The following is a 22,268-nucleotide window of genomic DNA, read 5'->3' on the forward strand; positions in this document are numbered from 1 at the left end:
AACAAATGAGAAAAACAGGTTAAGGATAAAATGACTGAGAATGGATACTCAATGAAAGTGTAACAAAATTGTGTTACACTGGTGCAAAATTTGATGATATTAATCATGACATTCTGATGCAGAAAGGTAAACTGAAAGAACTAACTGTCTTTGTTGGCACAAATCTCCTGCCATGCTATGATAGAGATGAACTTAGGAGGAGGAGGGTATTGGTAGCAAATGAATCAGTACATTGGGTATGCAGAATGAATGATGCAGGATTTGTGGTCTGTGTTTGATGAAAAGAAGGATTTGTATAATGCTAATGGACTGCATCTGAGGGAGAACTTTATTCACTGAGCATGCATGAGTTTGTGTGAAGACACCCATGAGGCGAGTGAATGTGAGAATGACTAAGTGCAGAATCTAGTCTCCCAAGCAAAAATATTGAATAGGGTAGTCAATTCAGGAAGTAAAGGTGAGTGGGAACCTAAAGGAGTGATGCAATTTCTATATACTAATGCCAGAAGTAGCAGAAACAAGAGAGAGGAGTTTCTGGCATTGGTTAGTACAACCTTGCCAAAAGTTACAGGCATGAGACTTGGCTAACAGCAGATAGAATAGTTACAGGATAGAGTGCGAAGGGTTTTAGTATTTTCAGATAAGATAGAGAAGATAGGATAGGCAGAGGGGTACTGCTGATGATAGCGGATGAATTGCAGCCAAAAAGAATAGGAGATAAGCAAGAGAATGGCTGTTCATTTAAAGAGTCTGGTGTGATATCAAGGCCAGTAAGACAAATTATACAGAAGGTTGTTGCTATAGGCAGGGGATTCCACAAATGATCTGGAAGCTGTGCATAGGCTAATTAATAAAATGAGTACAGGTCATAGGATCAAGAGCTATCCATAACCAAGGTGGCTACATTGTCTCCAATTAGCAAAAGTGACCATGTAGTCTTGCTTGGCAGATTGTAAAACATGAGTAATATTCTGTCAAGAAGGGGTATATGTAGAACTACAAGAAAGGTGATTATCACAAGCTTAGAAAGAAGCTTAAATCGGCATAATGGCAAAAAACATTGCAAAGGGAAAGATATTAATAGTGCATGGGAGATAGTTAAGGAACATGAAAAGGAAGCAATTTTAAATTGTATACCTAAGGTAAGGAGGGTTAATCAGGGAGGAGTTAAATGGATGAGCAATATCATTAAGCATAAGCTGCAGAAGAAAATGTTATGAAGGGTATATAAGGAGAAAGGTAACCGGCATGGTAAGGAGGGCAAAATCAGATTACAAGAACAATCTAGCCTAGCAAAAAGCAAGCCAAAGGAAATCCTAAAGAGTTCTTTTGTCACACAGCAAGTAATATGAAAAATGACTATGGAACATTAACCTTGAGTACTGACAGTGATGAGACAGAAGCAGATAAAACAGTTGAGTTACTGAGATGTTGAAAGTTTATTTATCACTAGGTAAGACTATGATAAATTTAGTTTAATCCTTTACCCCAGTGAGAGCAAACAAAGTTTGCACCTGAAAATATCTTCAGGACTGAATATAGTGTTGTACTATCTTACCTGGGTAAGTAGTACAACACCAGGCAACTCGTAGCAAAGGTGGAGCAAGCTACCAACACTCCTATCCCACTATCTCCCATAATGCAAAACACATCCCCTTGTGGATATGTATACTGTTATGCATTAAGGGATTGGCCACTACCCAGACTAGTTTCGACCTTTATTGAGGTCTCTTCAGTGGGAGCCAGGCCCAGAGTTGGAGATACCAGGCAGAAGCAGTAGCAAGGTCATCTTTACCTATAGGAGTTGCCAAAAGGTTTGCCACCTTTTTTTATTAAATTACTCTGGATTTAGAGAAAGATGTTGAAAGTTTATTTATCACTAGGTTAGACTATGATAAATTTAGTTTAATCCTTTATCCTAATGAGAGCAAACGAAGTTTGCACCTGAAAATATCTTCAGGACTGGTGTTGTGCTACTTACCCAGGTAAGATAGTACAACACTATATTCAGTCCTGAAGATATTTTCAGATGCAAACTTCGTTTGCTCTCATTAGGATAAAGGATTAAACTAAATTTATCATAGTCTAACCTAGTGATAAATAAACTTTCAACATCTTTCTCTAAATCCAGAGTAATTTAATAAAAAAAGGTGGCAAACCTTTTGGCAACTCCTATAGGTAAAGATGACCTTGCTACTGCTTCTGCCTGGTATCTCCAACTCTGGGCCTGGCTCCCACTGAAGAGACCTCAATAAAGGTTGAAACTAGTCTGGGTAGTGGCCAATCTCTTAATGCATAACAGTATACATATCCACAAGGAGATGTGTTTTGCATTATGGGAGATACTGGGATAGGAGTGTTGGCAGCTTGCTCCACCTTTGCTACGAGTTGCCTGGTGTTGTACTACTTACCCAGGTAAGATAGTACAACACTATATTCAGTCCTGAAGATATTTTCAGGCGCAAACTTTGTTTGCTCTCACTGGGATAAAGGATTAAACTAAATTTATCATACTGAGTGACCACTTTGCAAAATTATATCATCTAAGTGAGATTACTGCTGTAACATATGTGACAGACACTGATGTGGGAACAGATGTGGATAAATTGGAGGTTCTTAGAATATTGCAGAATCTCAATGTAAATGCAGCTGTTGGATTAGATGGGATATCAGCTTGGATTTTGCAAGAATGTGTAATGGAACCGCCAATGCCTATGATTAGGCTCTTTTATTTAACTCTCAGCTCTGGTAGAGTTCAAAGGGAGTGGAAAGAGGACAAAATAATTCCCTTGCATAAGGGAGGTTCTAAGACTGCAGTAGCAAATTATAGACCAATCAGCATCTCAGGCATGGTGGTAAAAGTACTGGAAAAATTTGATATTGTATGAAGCACAAAATGGCTTTGTGAAGGGGTTGGTCATGCCACAGTAATTTACTAATTTTATATAATAGAGTAACAGCTGAGTCAGATAAAGGAAATGGCTATACTATGATTCTGCATAGGCATTTGACAGAATACCACATGGAACTTGTTATGCAAATTAGAGCAAATGGGGATAGACATGATACTGGTTATGTGGATAAGAGGATGGACAGATATCAAAAAGTGGTGGGGCAGAATCAAGGCAAAAACAGGTGATTAGTGGTATGCCACAAAGTTCAGTGCTGGAACCACTACTGTTTAATTTGTACATAATTGATAAATGAAATAACCTGAAAGGAAATATTCAGTTGTTTGATGATAGTGCGAAATTGGGTAGAGTAATAGTTAATGAAGGCAATGTGGAGAGCTTGCAGAACGATTTAAATAGGCTTTTGGTATGGGCCAAAGATAATGTGAGTTTAATGTGGAGTTATGCATTTTGGGATAAATAGATTATAAGCTGTGTACTACATTGATGGAATTGTAATCCAGGAAATAGATGAAACTAGAGATTTATGTGTGGTGGTAGACAGAGAGTTGAAGTTTAGAAGACGTATTGCTAAGGTTGCTCATAAGATTACTTGGCTATTGAAGAACATGCTAACAACAAGTAGAAATAAGGAAGTTGTTATTCCTCTTTATAAGGTCTTGATATGTCAACATCTGGTTTACTGTGCTCAGGTCTGGTATCCTGGGTTTCTTTGGGATGAGGAAACAGTGGAGAAGATTCAGTGGTGAGCAACAAGGATGGTGAGGGGTCTGCAGAATGTCCTATGAGGATTGATTGAGGGTGTGTGGATTGCAGAAGTTGGTTGATATGAGAAAAAGAGGAAATATGATTGAAACATTTAAGCTGATTAAAAAGTTTTATAGGATTGAAGCAGAGGAAATGTTTCAGCACTTGGTTAGGAGGGCCAGAACAAGAAGTCATCATTGGAAGTTGAATAAAGGTGTGGTTATTAAGGGTGTGAGGACTAGATTTTTTGCTTGGAGAGTTGTGAATGAGTGAAATTGGTTGCCAGTCAGTTGTGAGTGATTTGTCTGTTAATTGGTTCAAGATATGCTAGATTGTGTGGAATGTTTGTGTCTCCTGCAATGAGACTAGGTGATAGGCACCTCCTGGACTATTGTACAAGAAATGCCTGTACAATAATAATAATTACCTCCAATGTGCTAGTTACAATTGCTTTTCTTTTTTACATAATTTTGTCAAAAACTCACATGGCTCAGATATAAAGCAGTTATTATTAAGTACATATATCACAATTAGTTCCAGAGTTACCCAGAACCCGAAGCTCAGTAATGCTTTAAGTTTATGAATTATGCTAATACTAAAAGATAAAGCTTATGTAATGGATGATTATGCAGATTTTCTCAGTTTCAATGAATGTGATAAAAATCATTTGCATGCATTGTTCATATTTCTTATTGTTCATATTTGAATGCATATTTCTATTACCCCTCTCACTAAAAAAAAAAAAAAAAAGTTCTTTTCTGAGTATGCTCGATTAATGATAATATAGTATTTAATGAGGATTATTCCGCTTGTAATATCATTTCTGTTATATCTAGCCATAGCATAACTAGTGAAAGTTATGACAGAATTGGGAAATAGCAAAGTTATCAGTGAGTGTGAACAAGAACATGAACATTCTTTTAATTACTGAATTGAAGAACTGAAGGACTATGAATTGAAGTTCTCAAAGCTTTCAGATTATAATTACATTTTGATTCTTGCTGAAAAATTTGACAATCTGTTTCTACTAAGGATTGAAAGAAATTATTTTTGGTCAACAAAACAAAAAAACTAACATACTTTTTTCTATGCCCCTCCCTTCTGATTTTAAATGAGCAGTGTGCACTGCAACAAGTTCATAGACAAACTAATATTTAGGTCAAAACTCACATTTAATATTAAAATTACTAATTAGATATTACTTCAGATGATGCCAGATACTATTCCTATCAAAATCATTACATCTGGAATATACAAACAGTCTCAACCTCATAAGGATACTACAATATGACCAAATTCAGAGTATCCTGATATCCTATAGAAAATATCAATATGGGATCTCCCACGATGAACCCATGGAGACATCCATTATAATAATAATTATTATTATAATTATACTGAGGGTCTGCAATCCAGTTGTTTTATAAAAGCTAGATAACTGCAATTTCAGTTGTTCATTTCATTTTATTTCTATTTTCTGATCAGCTAGATGGTATTCTTAATATGACAAATAAAATTTAGACTATGAAACTCATGCAAATGCTGCCATTTAATTATACTACAGTAATTATTCAAAATGATCATGAAGAGGGTGTATGTGCAGTCCTACTGTTTCAAGTTCATTATAATTAAATGACCATTACCAGAAATTCAGTGATAATCATGTGACCCATCCAGGAATCTATAAAACACTGCAGTCTTTATTATGGATTAAGGAAGACAGTATATTAGATATTTGAGTTCTCACTATTCTATTAGAATTTGCAGCTGTAAGAATCTTGGTTCTCATGGCCTTGGTGAGTCTAGACACCATACCTTGAAATTCTAAGATGGCTTTGCATGCATCTCTGAATTTTTTTAATAGTACCTGAATGTCTTGGTGCATTGTAATGTAATGATTGGGTTCCTTTCCAGTTTCTTCCCCCACCCACCCCACATCTCTATGGTCTTTCCAAGTTCCATAAAGATGTCTATTCACTACTCCGTATAGTGGACTGTATTGGTTCTCCTGCAAACCATCTTGCCAACATCTTTTTCATCTTCTTCAAAACCTCATTTTCTCTCTTATATTAGGAACAGCACTGACTTCAAAAAAAAAATTAAAGACCATATGCTGGAGATAATGAAAATAGTTTCCCTATTCATCGACATACTACATCTAGAGACTTCAATTTTTACAAGCTGATTTCCCTGAACGCATTGTAAACCTGTTTAATTTGTTTAATTTGGATTACTGTGCTCAGGTCTGGTCACCTGGATTCCTTGGAGATGAGGAGGTTGTAGAGAGGGTTCAGAGGAGAGCAACTAAGTTGGTGAGTGATGTAAAAAATGCTCCCTACATTGATAGATTGAGAACTTGTGGATTGCAGAGGTTGGTTGGCAGGCAGAGAAGAGGGGATATGATAGAAACATTTATTCATTCATATGGAGTTTCCTCCCTTTTCTCCCCCGTCCCTATTGGGGCAAGTTGAGCCCTCTCATGGGGGGTTAAGTATTTATGGCTGTAGATCCATGTGTTCACAGGGCCAGTTTGCCTGCTTGCAGGATGAAAAACCTCATATAAACTGGGGGGGAACCGTGCTGTCCACGCCCAAGACCAGCTAACTTGGCTATGGCTGAGGCAGATCCTTAAGCTCCTCACATCGGCAACGGGAATTGAACCTAGGACACTTCTTCCCCAGGCATATGGTCGCGAAGCACAAAGCTACTAGACTAACCGCGTGGACAGAAACATTTAAAAGGAGTAATTTATATAGAAAAAACAGAGTAATTCAAATAGAAACATTTAAATTACTAAAAGGTTTTTATAAGATTGATGCAGGGGAAATGTTTCAGCTGTGTGACAGTGATGGAGGAACAAGAGATCATCCCTGGAAATTAAGGAAAAGTGTGATTAACAAGAGTGTGAAAACAAAGTTTTTCGCCTAGAGGGTGGTGAATGATTGCCTGACTGAGTTGTGAGTTCTTCATCTGTAAATGAATTCAAGAAGAGATATGATAGATATTGTTTTGATATTTTGGGTCTCCTGGAATGAGTCTACTGACTCCATGGAGATACCCGTAATAGTCAGGGCCAGCGGAAACGGGCATGCAGAGCATGCGGTGCATGCGGGCGCCGCTATGAAGGGAACGCCGCCTGGCATGGTTCGTGAGTTCATTTTTAAGAAACAAAATTTTTATCATAAAAACAAAAAATTCTTAGAATGATCAATATTAAAATAAATAAGGCTGGATACACTGAATAAAAATTTAAAAAAAAATTGTATATTGCCGCCTCTTTGATCAGCCGGCTGTTTACAATTTTGCAGCGAGAGCAGGCTAAACTTGCCTGCAGAATGTTGGTTCTACTGCAGTCTATCTAAAGTGAAACGGTGAACGGTTTTCATGCGCAGAAACGAATTTTCGTACAAAACATTTGTTGCTAGTTAACCAGTCATATGGTAAGCATCTCAGTAGGCTACTGACAGTATCGCAGTGCAGACTATTATTTCATCTCTGTGTCGTGTTGTGTAATAATTTCTTGTGGGTATAAAATAGAAATGGAATCAAAAATTAAAAAAAAGTTATCCAGTGCACAAAATCGTATGTGTCATGCTGCGAAAGAAGCAGATATTAAGAAACAAATTGGGCTCTTAATAAATTTGTTAAAATATTAAAATATTCTGATGCAGATTGTAACCAACTCGATACATCAGAAATCAGAGTTGAAGAACCGTGCATATCATCCATTTTGCATGAAAGTAATATTGCAACTATTGAACAAGATAACAAGATGCATGATTTAAGTGAAAAACAGTTAGGAGAAGATTTAGTTGTAGTTGACCACAAAACTAACACATTGTTAGTCTCTGTAAATTTAGAAGATCCAGGTGAATGGGGAAATATTGATGAAAAATTACGAGTTGTTTTAATTGAAATGGGACCTGTGCAAAAGAAAGATATATCCCAGAGATACACAGTTGTAAATTTGGCGACACGTATTATAATAGAAAAATGGAAAACGGGGAGCTCGTGGTTGTTTATTCTGAAACTTTAAATTATTATTATTATTATTACCCACGATCTCATGGAGTCAAAGGCTCATCTGGGAGGTCCTTTTATCACACACACACACACATCTCATCATACTGTGTCTTAAACACACTCAAACTCCTTGCAGACACCACACTCTCAGGCAGAGCATTCCAATCATTCACAACTCTGCACGAAAAAAACCTGCTTCTCACTCCCCTACTCACACCCTCTTCATACAGTTTCCAGGGATTACCTCTGGTTCTCCCCTGATCTCCCACTATTCTCTGTAGAACTTCTCCACCATGAATCTTATAACAACCCCTTACCAACTTGTAGGTCTCAATCATATCTCCCCTCTTCCTTCTCTCCACCAGACTCTGCAAATTACATTTTCTCAATCTTTCCTCATACTCAACATTCCAGAGGTCAGAAACTACCTTATCAAGTCGCCTTTGGACCCTTTCCAACATCTCTTCATCCTTCTGAAAACCCGATGACCAAATCTGGGCACAATAGTCCATGTGTGGCCTAATCAAAGCCTTATACAATGGAACAAGAATCTCCCTACTTCTACACGTCAGTGTCCCCCGCATCATTCCCAGAAGTCTTTGTGTTGTCTTCACAGTTTTGGCGATGTGTCCCCTAAATTTTAGATCCTTATCCATTATCACCCCCAGGTCTCTTATTTCCTCTACCTCCAACAATATATTTTCAGCAAGCATAAATTCTGCATCCCATCTTTGTTTTCCAAATTTTAAAACCTTACATTTTGCAACATTGAACTCACATCCCCATGTGCTTGCCCAATCACACAATTTATTCAAGTCTTACAAATTGTTTTTTGCTTTTGTTGCAAACTTTCTGCACCTACTGAATCAAGTAGTCTTGTAGAAGGTTATAAAGATTGAAGAAATGTAAGTATAACTTTGCATACACATGAGACTAGTTTAACTCACATGAAAAATTTCTTAAAATGGAAAGAACTTGATAAAAATTTAATAATCAAAACTACTATTGATTTCCAGACTCAAAGCATGTATGAAATGGAAAAGAAACATTGGACGAGTGTTTTAGAATGCTTGATTGAAATTATAAAATTCCTTGGTAGCCAAAATTTAGCTTTTTGCGGATCATCTGATAAATTATATGAAAGGAATAACGGCAATTTTTTAAAATTAATCGAACTGTTTGCGAAGTTTGATCCCATTATGGAAAAATCATGTTGAAAGGGCCCTACATCGAAAGAGTACACTATTTGAGTAAAGACAGACAAAATGAAATATGGGAAACTTTAAATAATGCAATCAGGGATACAATTTTATTATCAATTTGAAAATGTAAATAATATTCCATAATTTTAGACTGCACACCTGATTCAAGTAAAACAGAACAAATGACCATTATTATTCGCTTTGTTTCCTGTGACAATGGAATTGTCAAGATCAGGAAAAACTTTTTGGGTTTTGTAGATATATCAGATTCCACAGGACGTGGTTTATGTGCAACAATAATGGAACAACTGGAAAAATGGAACATCCCCATTTCCCTTTCACATTTGACAATGCGGCAAATATGAAAGGGAAAAAAATATGTGCTCCAAAATTTCCTTTTGAACAAAAATCCTCGAGCTTTTTACGTGCCATGTGCTGCTCATACTCTAAATTTAATCATTAACGATGCAACCAAAGTGAATACAGATACAATTAATTTCTTTGCAATTATTCAAGAAATATACAATTTCTTTTCATTCTCTTTACAAACACTGGGCAATCCTTTTAAAGTTCGTAAAAATTTAACATTGAAACAGCCATCAAAAACGCGATGGGAAAGTAAAATTAATGCAATCTGCCCTCTATGATATCAGTTAGGAGAAATTTACGATGCACTTTTTGAAATTTTAAATAATGAAAATTTTAATAAAGAAACTCAGCATGAAGCACAAACATTATATGCTAAAATAAAGAGCTACAAATTTATTTGCTCTCTTATAACTTGGCATGATTTACTTAACAGAATAAACCTGTGAGTAAAATGCTTCAAGACAAAAATATGAACATTACACTCGCTTTACAATCTATCGAAAACTTAAAAATATTCTTACAAGAGTATCGATCAGATACAAATTTTAAAGAAGTTCTAAAAACGGCAAAAGAACTGAGTGAAGAGGTGGATGGAGAACAAGAATTTAAATCTGGTGCTGAAGTTCGACGACGAAAGAAGACACAACAATTTGACTACAAGCATCATGACGAAACGCCACAATCGCCAGAAGATAAATTTAGAGTGAATGTGTTTTATACACTTCTAGACGTTGTAATGTGTTCGTTAATAGAACATTTTGAACAACTAAAAACATATTATGATAAATTCAATTTCTTGTATAGATTACTACAAATTAATAATGAAGATTTACGAAAAAATTGTGACGATTTAGAGATTCTCCTGAAGGACGGTGATAATAAAGACATAAATGCAATAGAACTATATGACGAATTAAGTGCTTTCCGGGATATTTTTCGGAAGGATAATTTAAATATTCAAAACCCTTTCGATATTCTTAATTTTATTGTATCCAATAATTTATCTTTCCCTAACTTTTCAATTGCTTTAAGAATACTATTAACCTTACCTGTTAGTGTAGCGAGCAGTGAACGTTCCTTTTCCAAGTTGAAATTGATTAAAACCTACTTAAGAACAAGTATGTCACAAAAAAGCTTGTTAGTTTGGTGTTAATTTGGTGTTAATAGTTTGTTAGTTTGGTGTTAATAGCTATTGAAAATGATATATGTGCGGAATTAGACGTTAAGACCATTATTTCTAATTTTGTGAATATGAAACCAAAAACCTTAAAATTTTAATCAAAAAAATTTCAAGTATATTTATGTAATTTAATTTATTTTCTGTTATTCTGTAAAGATGTTATTTTTTTAATACTTATATTAAATGTTCTAATTATTTCTGAATTCTTTTCTTATTTTCTCATCTATCTTGAGTTTCTTTTATTTTCCTAAAAGATAGTTCCACTTGTAAAAATTTTTTAATAATTTTTATAAGTTACTAAGAATTTACTAACTTGTAAAATGAAAGAATTTTTTTAACTTTAGTTCAAATAAATTTTAACTTTAATAAAAATTCATTTTAATTTTGTTAGCGATTCGGGTCAATGAGAAAGCTATAATCCCTGTATCATTATATTCAACGATTAAAGTGAAGTGGCTTTGTCAAAATTTGCTTTAACTTTTAAGAATTTTTTTAATATTCAGGTTTTTAACGATTATCCTGCCTAGTCAACATCCCCGGTTCATTACATTTAGCGAACCAACATGTGGCTGTTCTGTCAAAATTTATTTAAGAAATTTCAAATAATTTAAATTTTTATTATTGTAAAAGAACCACACATGCCCGGATTGTTACAGGGCTGCTTAAATAGAAATTGCATGCGAGTGCCAAAGACCCTAGCACCGGTTCTGGTAATAGTAATAATAATAATGCTGGCTATTTTACTTAGCTGAATAAGTTGTTCAAACAAATTGAAGGAACAGTGATGGGCAGTTCTATCTTGCCAGCTTTGGCTTATGATTTTATGGAACATCTGGAAAACCAATTCTTCTCTACAATTTTATGTTGATGATATCTTTGCAGTTTGGTCCTGCTCAGAGATGGAATTACAATTTCCGTGCAATTAAATATCTGTGGTATTTTTACAAGATGATGTGAAAAGAATTTAAATACCTTAATTAATGTCTGAAAAAATAGCACGGATTCTTCATAAGTACATCTATACATGTCCTGCAAACCAGCTCAGAAACTGTCTCCTTTTCTGCTATTTATTAAGGAGAAATTACCACCTCTTTTCTTTCCAGGTGTCTATCAAGTGCCCCATTACCGTCAGCTTTGTTACTCTGGAGAGATAGGCCATTCTGCCGAGATTAGGACTACATTGCATTTTTTTAGAATCTGATGGGTCTAGCCTTACTTCCCATGCCACTGATTTTAGATGCAGAATTCTTTGGAATCAGACTTCTCCATTCCAGAAGATTCAAATTTGATCATCAAAAAAAAAAAAATAATATATATATATATATCTACCCTGTATATATAAAATGATAAGCCTTTTTATGTCACATTTGTATATCATGTTTTTTGAAATGTTTTGAAACTCAGGGTCTACCCTGAGTGTCGAGTCTTCAAAATTCGAGTCATCAGAATTCAAGGAGAACCGGCCTACCAGTCCAGAACTTGGGGGGGGGGGGTTGGACGGCGTGGGTGCCAGGGGGGACATAGCCCCCTATATATATATATATTTTATATATATATATTTATTTATTTTTATATACAGTCAAGTCTCTTTTTATGCGGTAGATACGTTCCACCGAAAACCATATATAAAAAATCGCACAAAAAAGACCTAACTCAAAAACTATAACATATTTTAGGAATGAGTAATGAGTAAGTAAGTAATATTTATTATCCGACTAGTTTCACCGATTTTTGCTATCAGCATCTTCAGGGATACAATTGGTAAGTGATATGAAAGTAACAGACTAGGTTTTAACTGACAGTTCTAATTCATACAAAATTAGTACTGTGCATGAGACAATACGTGTGTCGCAGGTACATGATTTATTTGTTTAGAGACATAATGTAATTGGTGTGAAAGTTGATGTTGATTTCTTTGGTGTTTAGTGATCTAATTAAAGTTTTCCAAATCTCCGATAGGATTAGACTTTGATTCTTATTTAGGTTTCCTGTTGAACGGGTGACTATAGCAGCTTCTTATGTGCTCCTTCTGTCTCGTTTCGAAGTTTCTAGAGGTCTGACCAATGTAACTAACACTACAGGAACAAAGTATATTGTATACTCCGGTGATCCGGATATAATATAAGATCACCGATATATTGTATATATCGCTGATCTTAAAAATTTCCGAATAGTGTTGACTGGCTTGAATGTTACTCTAATATTGTGTGGTTTTAGAAGGATAGCCAATTTTTTTGGAAATGGTGCTGACAAATGGAATAGTTACAGTGCTGATGTATTGGGTGTCATCACGTTGTCTTTGTGGTATATCCGAAAAGAGAATCTTGTTGATGAGTCTTTTAGAATAACCATATAAGGATAGCTCTCTGGATATTGTAGTTAATTCTTCTTGTAAGTCATGTTGGTCTGTGGTATACTGTATAGCTCTTTTCTTAAGTATATGGATAACGCTAAGTTTCTGGGATATATGATGTGACAAGTAGAAATGAAGGTAACATCCAGTATTCGTAAGTTTTCTATTTACAGACAGGTTGATACTGTTATTGGTTTGTTTCTATATTAGGATGTCTAGGAATGGAAGTTTTTCATCTTCTAATCTGGTAAATTGTTTGTAGACGGTTTTTTGCCAAACAAAATAGTTCGAAGTTAAACAATGATTGAACAACATAGTGATGTTTCTTGGGAACGAGTTGTCTAAGATGTTGATGACTTACACAACTGGAATGTTTGTAAACAGAGATGTGACGTCAAGGCTAGCTAGTATATCATCTTCAGAGATAAGGATATTTTTGAATTTCTTAATAAAATGTTGTGAGTTTTTGATATAAGTATCCGAGTTGTGAATGTGTTGTAAAATTTTGGCTAGATATTTAGACAGTTGGAAAGTTGGATAATAGATTCCATCAACTATTGGATGTAATGGTGTGCCTTCTTTATGTATTTTAGGAACGCCATACAATCTTGGAGTCAATTGGTGCATGGATTTTAGCTTTCTTATTAAATCTATAGGCTAGTTAAAATCCATGCACCCATTGACTGAGATTGTATGGCGTTCCTAAAATAATGACAAATGGCGTTCCATTTGTCAGCACCATTTCCAAAAAATTGGCTATCCTTCTAAAACCACACAATATTAGAGTAATATTCAAGCCAATCAACACTATTCAGAAATTTTTAAGATCACCGAAAGACCCTCATCCTTTCTACAAGTACTTTGGAGTATACAATATACCTTGTTCCTGTGGTGTTAGTTACATTGATCAGACCTCTAGAAGCTTCGAAACGAGACAGAAGGAGCACATAGGCTATGTTAGAAACAACAGACAAGATATTTCAGGCGTTTCTTCCCACTTTGCCACTACCAACCATCTTATTGAGTGAGATATGGGTCATATGCCTATATAGAAGAGAACTACCATTTCAGAACCTTCAAGGAAACTGCTATAGTCGCCTGTTCAACAGGAAACCTAAATAAGAATCAAGGTCTAATCCTACCGAAGATTTGGAAAACTTTAATTAGATCACTAAACACCAAAGAAATGAACTTTCATGCCAGTTACATTATGTCTCTAAACAAATAAATCATGTACCCGTGACATGCGTATTGTCTCATGCACAGTACTAATTTTGAATGAATTAGAACTATCAGTTAAAACCTAGTCTGTTACTTTCATATCGCTTACCAATTGTATCCCTGAAGATGCCGATAGCAAAAATCGGTGAAACTAGTCGGGTAATAAATATTCCTCACTTGACTAACATTCCTAAAATGTGTTACAGTTTCTAATACAAGTAGTCAAGAAAAAAAGTCACACTACAGACCTAATTTAAGTTGAAAACTTAGGGATACATTCCATAGTTTTCTAAAACCGCATAAACTGTAGTAATGAATTAAAATAAACCTAAAATCGCATAAAAAAGTGTGTAAATAATAAAAAAGCGTATAAAAAAGTGTATAAATCGCATAAAGAAGTGTAAAAATTCAAGAAAATAAGAATGTCTAAGTTTGTTTTAAAGCTTTATTAATTTAATTTTATTGAAAAGTAACATTTTTTTTTTTTACATTTTTTCATCAGAATTATTGTTGCTATTAGACAATATTTGGCAGCGTTTGTGAACTGGGGCGAAATCACTTTCATCACCAGAAGATATAGTCAGCACATCAAATCTGTATGGTAAAGGCAATGGTTCTTCACAAACAGAATTAGCTTCACATTGTTCTCTGCTGATTTTTTTCTTCTGACAACGTAATCAGTGATTCAACTTTGCGATGATGATTTTACTAATTTTTTACAAAGCTCGAGATATCCATACATACAGTTCTTCAGCTCACATTGGAATTTAAATGCTCATTCAGAATTTGTGTCATTAATAAGAAAACGATTTTCCAATTTATTGCACAGTTCAAGAACTTCTCGAATTATATTTGCAGTGAGGGGACAGGTTTTTCTTCTGCTTCATTATCGTTTTCTAGATTTCGACGATATCTAAAGTTAATCAATATCCAATAATATCATTGTCACTTAAAGCATTATCCACAAGCAATTCGTCTACATCATTCTGGCTAAATGTATCAAAATCTTCTCCAACAATTTCATTTGCCAAAATAATGATTTCAGCTGATATTATTATTCTTCTTCTTATTATTATTATTACCTCAAAACCTCATGGAGTCAAAGACTCATCTGGGAGGTCCTTTTATCACGCACATCTCATCATACCGTGTCTCAAACACACTCAAACTCCTTACAGACACCACACTCGCAGGCAAGGCATTCCAATCATTCATAACTCTGCACGAAAAAAAACCTACCTCTCACTCCCCTACTCACACCCTCTTCATATAGTTTCCAGGGATGACCTCTGGTTCTCCCCTGATCTCCCACTATTCTCTGTAGAACTTCTCCACCATTAATCCTATAACAACCCCTTACCAACTTGTCAGTCTCTATCATATCTCTCCTCTTCCTCCCGTCGACCAGACTCTGAAAATTACATCTTCTCAATCTTTCCTCATAATCGACATTCCAGAGGTCAGAAACTGCCTTAGTCAGTTACCTTTGGACCCTTTCCAACATCTCTTCATCCTTCTGAAAACCCGGTGACCAAATCTGGGCACAATAGTCCATCTGTGGCCTAATCAAATCCTTATACAACAGAACAAGAATCTCCCTACTTCTACATGCCAGTGTCCTCTGCATCATCCCCAGAAACCTTTGTGTTGTCTTCACAATTTTGGCGATGTGCCCCTAAATTTTAGATCCTTATGCACTATCACCCCCAGATCTCTTATTTCCTCTACCTCCAACAATATATTTTCACCAAGAATAAATTCTGCATCCCATCTTTGTTTTCCAAATTTTAAAACCTTACATTTTGCAACATTAAACTCACATCCCCATTTCCGTACCCAATCACTCAATTTGTTCAAGTCTTCTAGTAAGGGCACAACATCTTCACTACTTTTTGTGGTTCGTTGCAAATTTGCATCATCTGCAAACAACTGAATATCTCCATCCAAATCTTCACCTATATCATTAATATACAAGTTAAACAGTAATGGCCCTAAAATAGACCCCTGAGGCACTCCACTAGTGACTTTCCTTTTCCTGGATATTGCACCCCCATCATCAACTTGTTGATACCTATCAGATAGCCAGTCTGCAATCCATGCACTAATCTAATATCCAACCTTATCTGCTCTAGTTTGACTATCAACTTATCATGCAGTAATCTATCAAAAGCCTTTGCAAAATCTAAGCATATTACTGTGTATCCTTCTTCTCTGTCCAAAAAAAGCAGTCACTCACCTTATTGTAATAAGTAAGTAGATTACTAAAACATGACCTCACTTTAGCAAATCCATGCCGTCCATCAAAGATAATACCACTGTTGTCAACCTAATTCTGGATTCTAGTTTTCACAAGCTTCTCCAACAACTTAACCACAACACCTGACACACAAATAGACCTATAGTTTGATGCTTCAGTTTAATCACCTCCTTTATGAAGTGGCACAATCTTGCCCTCCTTCCACTCCTTAGGAACTTGACCAAGTACAAGACTCGTATTAAAAAAATGTCAAGGCAGGTGTCAACTCTCTGGTACATTCCTTCAGAATATGCGATGATATATTATCAAGTCCCATAGCCTTATTTACATCTAGTTTACTCAACTCCCCAAAAACCTCTTTCTCACTTACAGTCAGTCTCTTCTCCTCATCATCATTAACTGCTCTCAATCTCTCATGAAGTCACATTCACAAGATTGAAAGATCTTTATGAACTGCTCATTAAATATCTCTACCACACATCTGCTCATTAAATATCTCCACCACACATTCTGCAACAGCTGTCTTTATACCATTTTCTCCAATCAATGTCATCATTCCATAATCATTCTTTCTTTTGCTGGCTACATATCGAAAGAACTCCCTAGGATTATTTTTGGCTTCATTAGCTAACTGCTGTTCATACCTCTCTTTAGCTACTCTCACCAACCAAGTCACCCTCCTTGCCTGGTCTTTTGTAGACTTCGTGAAATTTGTTATTTCCACTTCGCTTATGCTGCCTCCACAATGCTCTTTTTCTCTGTATAGCATGCTTAATCTCTTTATTCATCTTTATTCATCTCACACCTACCTTATTTAACCTTCTCAACCTTGGAATACAATTAGACATTGCATCTACTAGATAGTTTTTGAAAATCCCCCAAGCTGCATTGATCTCTTTTCCAGCTAACTCCTCATTCCACGCTACATCCACAAGCTGTCTCCTGAGCTCTTCATAATCACCCCCCTTGTAGTTCCACATATACCCTTTTCTCACAGGGGTTCTCGCACTGCTGCACCACCCAGGTAATCACCTCATGGTCACTCTCACCAATTGGTGGATGATTTGACACCTCATTTATAATTACATACGCTGATGAGATGACCAAATCCAAGACCCTTAATCCTCGTGTGGCCTCTATTACATACTGTCTGAGGTAGTTATTCCTCAAAAACTGAAGAAACTCATTTTATTTACTTCCAGTTGCTATCTCATCATTCCAGTCTATATTGCCATAATTAAAATCACGCATAATGATCATCCTTTTCTTATTTGTTTGGCTAATTTGACTATACATTTCACTATCACCACCATCCACATTACCTGGTCTATTACAACATCCGACCAAGTATTTGATTCCATTCACCTCTATCTCACACCATACTGCCTCAAAACCACTGGCACTATTTCCATCTTGCATCTCTACTTTGTATGGACATAACTCTTTCTCTATCATCAATAGCTCTCCCCCTCCCTATTTACTCCTTCTATCCTAACGAAATACATCATACCCTTCCATCTCTATTCCTGTCAGGATGTCATCCTCTTCCAACCATGTCTCACTTATTCTGACAATCTTTGGGTGAACAGACGCAATTAGAGCAACCATTTCATCTACCTGGTTTCTTATACTTCTAGCATTTGTATACAAACACAACAGCTCATTTCTGGATCTACAGCTAGTTCCACTGATACCACTCACTCGATGCGATCGCTCCATGTTCGCCTGGGGTCATTTCCCTTTCTGCTTCTTTATTTTAGAACCCTTTTCAATTCCAACTGTTTCCTCTTGTTCCCTGGTCATTGCATTCCTTTCCTGCCTACACATGCTCTCACCTCCTCTTGGAGCATCCACCTTTCTCACACTGTGTACTCCTGTCCACCCTGAGCCTCCCCGTTTCCCTGCTCCCCTTGCACACCCATTCTCTCATTTTCTACACTCACACCACTCACTTCCCCATTCATATCCACCTCTTCAATCTCTCCTGCTCTTCCACATCACTGCCCTCTCGATCTGATTCATTCTCTCTATTCACTTCTCTACCTTCCAGCAGCAGTCTCTCCAAGCGACTCATACCATAACCACTCAAATGCAGTCCATCGCTCCCATACAGCTCACTTCGTCCCTCAAACTGATTCCACACATTAACAAACTGTACTCCCATCTCCTCATACATTTCAACCAGCATATCATTCATAATCCTTGCTCTCCACCTCATTTCACCACAGTCATACCTAGGCAACACACTGACTACTCTTCCTGTCACACTATTCTCTTTTATCCTTCCAAGCAGCAATGTAGATGTTTGGATGGTTGCAACGTTTGCAACACATCCAGGCCAAGCTGCTTTCCAGCAGGCATTTAAAGTTTGTGGTCTTATTTCAGCGATAGCAGATGCAACATGATTTAATCAGTCTAAAATAGAATTTTTTCCCAAACGTCAGTTACTGTTAATGAATAATTTTCTAGTTTATCCAATATAAATTGAAAAGTGTGCTTAACGTAATATTTTTTTAAAAGTAGCAATTATGCCTTGATCTAATGGCTGAATAATGCTTGTTGTATTGGGTGGAAAAAACACTAGTTGCCATTTGGGATGTTCTAAATGCAGATGATCAAATTAATAAAACTTTAAATCGAGAGTTTTTGCTTCATATATGTTTCCACTTCTGGTACAAAGCAATTATTGAACCATTCAGTAAATACAGCAGTTGTTATCCAGGCCTTTGTATTAGCCATCCAATGTACCTGCAGCTGTTTTAGATTTTTTTCTTTTAGAGTGCGTGGTCTTAGAGATCGATTCACTAGGAGGGGTTCAACATTCAATCCCCTGATGCATTGCTACAAAGTAACGACGTTACTCGATCTTTGCTTGCTTTAAACCCACTTGCTTTTTTCTTAGACTTTGCAATGTAAGTTTGAATAGGCATTTTCTTCCAAAACAATCCTGTTTCTTCAGCGTTAAACACTTGATCGGGACAATATCCATCATCTTCAATAATTTTGACTTCTCTTGAAAATTTTTGGCTGCTTCTTCATCTGCTGCTGCGACCTCGCCTGTAATCTTCACGTTATGAAATGCATTCCTTTTTAAAAACCCGGTTGGCCATCCTTTACTAGCCAAAAATTCTTTATCAGCCTGGGAAGTGGAAGTAAATGCTCTAATTGCTTCATCTGTTCATAAAACTGAAGAGCTTTTTATTTAATTAAATAACCAGTAGATTCGCCTAAATTAAAATGATTACCAATCACTGTAGATCCCTCTCCTTTTGCTAAGCGATCTAAAATTGCAATTTTCATTTCCAAAGAAATTGCTTTTCTTTGGTGCTTTTTTTTTCCCAATTGGACCAAATTAAATCTTTAAAATAAAAATTAGCAAAATTTAGACTTATGATAATGAAAAGACAAACACAAACTTACTCACATGCAAAATTAAACTGTACGGACACTCACTGCTTACACGTTAATCACTTTATGCCAGAATGTGCTTCGACACACTGTTCATTATGTACAACGGTACATAACTTTTGAAATTATGCACCGCATAAAAAAAGATATGCATAAAAAGAGACTCGAGTGTATATATAATTTATATATATAAATTATATATATAATTTATTTACTCGTGATATCATTCACAAACCAAGTGCTTCATGTCAGAACTAATGCTTGAACTGAATTTCAAACACAACTACCGCTTGTTTTAAACTCTGTGTCTGTCTAAAGTACAATATATGTTTAAGATGTTGTTTTCTCCATGGTACTGTATTCACCTGATGAAATCAGCATTTCCGATGAAACTAGTAGTGAAACCTTATTAAATCTCATATTTTTTCTCGTTGTTTAAGTCAGTTAATAATTATAAACATAATTTATATACATATATATCTGCTTGATACTCCTTGATTTATAAAATTAATGAAGATTATAGATGAGTGTGAATGGCTCAGCACATATATAAATTAGCGTATGATATTAGAAGCATCACTCACATTTACAAGAGGGTTCTTGTCCTGACCATTTCCCTCCTAGAAGACAGGTTCTTATGTTGTTACCCACCAATTTAAATCCACTATTGCAGGAATACCTTGCCGTGTTGCTCACATATTGTCCTGAAACTTTCAGAGAAGCATTAGCTGGTGTTGGTAATAATGGACACTGGGTTGCTATATAAAAAAACAAAAAAAGGGTTAATGAGGATGTTATATAATCATCATGTAAATATTTTATGCTTAAGCAGAGGATATATAAATTTGTTTCTGATAAACTAAAAACCAACACGTTTGCAGAAATAAGTTTTGTTAATTTCATTCTGTTCAATGTTCTGTCAAAGCAAATGGAGAGCACTTGAAAAGTGCTCTCCATCATCCATCATTTGCTTTGTTTATTTGCATATTTGCTTTTTTTTGGGATGGATCTACTGTGCAGAAGTCGGCTTTGATATAGTTCATTGATATGTGAACTGTTATATTGTGATATAACATTTCAGTTTCTTTCTTTCTTTCTTCAAAGTTCTTAAGCACTTTCATACTCTTATAGTAAAATGTTACAGTTATACCTTTGAATCTTCATCTTAAAGAAGAATAATCATAAAAATAACTTTCCTTGCCTTTCATGGTACATCCTGTTATTAGGTATCCACCTGGATTGTGATGGACAATCTTTCAAGTCCTCCTAAAGCCAAAGCATCTGCTTGATTCCTAATTGTTCTTCCAATTTTGCATCAAACAGTTGAATATTTCTAATTAAACCCACTCCAATATCATTTAATATACAAGTTATGAGGGTTGTCTGAAAAGTTCTCGGCCTCAACCATAGATGGCAACACTATCGGCAAGATTTCTTTTTTTTTTTAAGTTAGTACATCTGTCATAAGCATCCATGTGAAATTGCAAGTCATTCCATCAAGTAATTTGTTTTATTATTATTATTATTATTATTACTACGGGCTACTCCAGGAGTCCTTAGACTCATCGAGGGAGGCCCTAAACATCATGTTCACACAACTGTTCAACATTCTCACAGTATCTATCATACCTTGCCTTGAACTCGCTCACTGTCATAGCACCCACAACAGACTCTGGCAGCTTATTCCACTCATTTACCACTCTAAAAGTAAAGAACCCAGCTCTAACACCCCTGCTAACCATGCTCTTGCCCAGCTTCCATGGGTGTCCCCTAGTTCTCCCACCACCAGTCCTGATCTCAAAAATATCATCTGAATTAATCCTATAGAATCCTTTTAGCAATTTGAATGTCTCAATCAAACCCCCCCCCTTTTCTGCCTATCAACTAGTTTCTGCAACCCACAAATCTTCAACCTGTTCTCATATGGTTCATTCCATAGACCTGCTATCATCTTAGTCACTCGCCTCTGGGTCCTCTCCACCTCCTCCCCATCAAGAAGGAACCGAGGTGACCAAATCTGGGCACAGTAGTCGAGATGAGGTATCAGGGCTCGGTACAGAGGTACAATAACTTGCTTGTCTCTGCTCGTCAAGGTATTTTTCAACAACCAAGTGAGTTGAGCTGATTTAGCTACTTTCGCAATGTGCCCCCTAAACTTCATCTCCCTATCCACCAACACTCCCAAGTCCCTGGCCTCATCAATCTCTTGGAGTACAGTTCCACCAATGTGGTATACTGCTGCTAATCTTTTCACTCCGAAATGCATAACCTTACATTTTGTCACATTAAATTGACATCCATTCTCCTTAGTCCAGAACTCCAATCTATCTAAGTCATCTTGCAAGACTTTGACATCTTCTGCGTTCACTATCGCCCTACCCAACTTTGCATCATCAGCGAACAAATGAACTGTCCCACTTAGACCCTTCCCTATATCGTTAATGAACAGATTAAACAGCAGTGGTCCAAGAACAGAACCCTGTGGCACACCACTAGTCACAGGCCGTCTTTTGGACTCTACTCCTGAATAAACTACTCTTTGATATCTCTCCATCAACCAGCCAGCTATCCATCTCACCAACCCTATATCCATTCC

The 22,268-nt window shown here is 36.1% G+C and overlaps 1 protein-coding gene across 1 annotated transcript in view; it reads right to left on the reverse strand.

Annotated features, from left to right (window-relative positions):
• LOC150107321 (E-selectin-like) overlaps positions 1-22,268 on the reverse strand; it is a 280,274-nt gene that overhangs the window by 153,357 nt on the left and 104,649 nt on the right. The window contains exon 11 of the mRNA XM_090391789.1: positions 20,257-20,430. Coding sequence (XP_090247915.1) covers positions 20,257-20,430 — 174 coding nt within the window. The remainder of the gene's footprint in view (positions 1-20,256; positions 20,431-22,268) is intronic.

Source organism: Typopeltis vanoorti, chromosome 4, assembly GCF_054136105.1.
Source record: "Typopeltis vanoorti isolate ZY-2024b chromosome 4, IOZ_Tvanoo_1.0, whole genome shotgun sequence".
Classification (NCBI taxonomy): domain Eukaryota; kingdom Metazoa; phylum Arthropoda; class Arachnida; order Uropygi; family Thelyphonidae; genus Typopeltis; species Typopeltis vanoorti.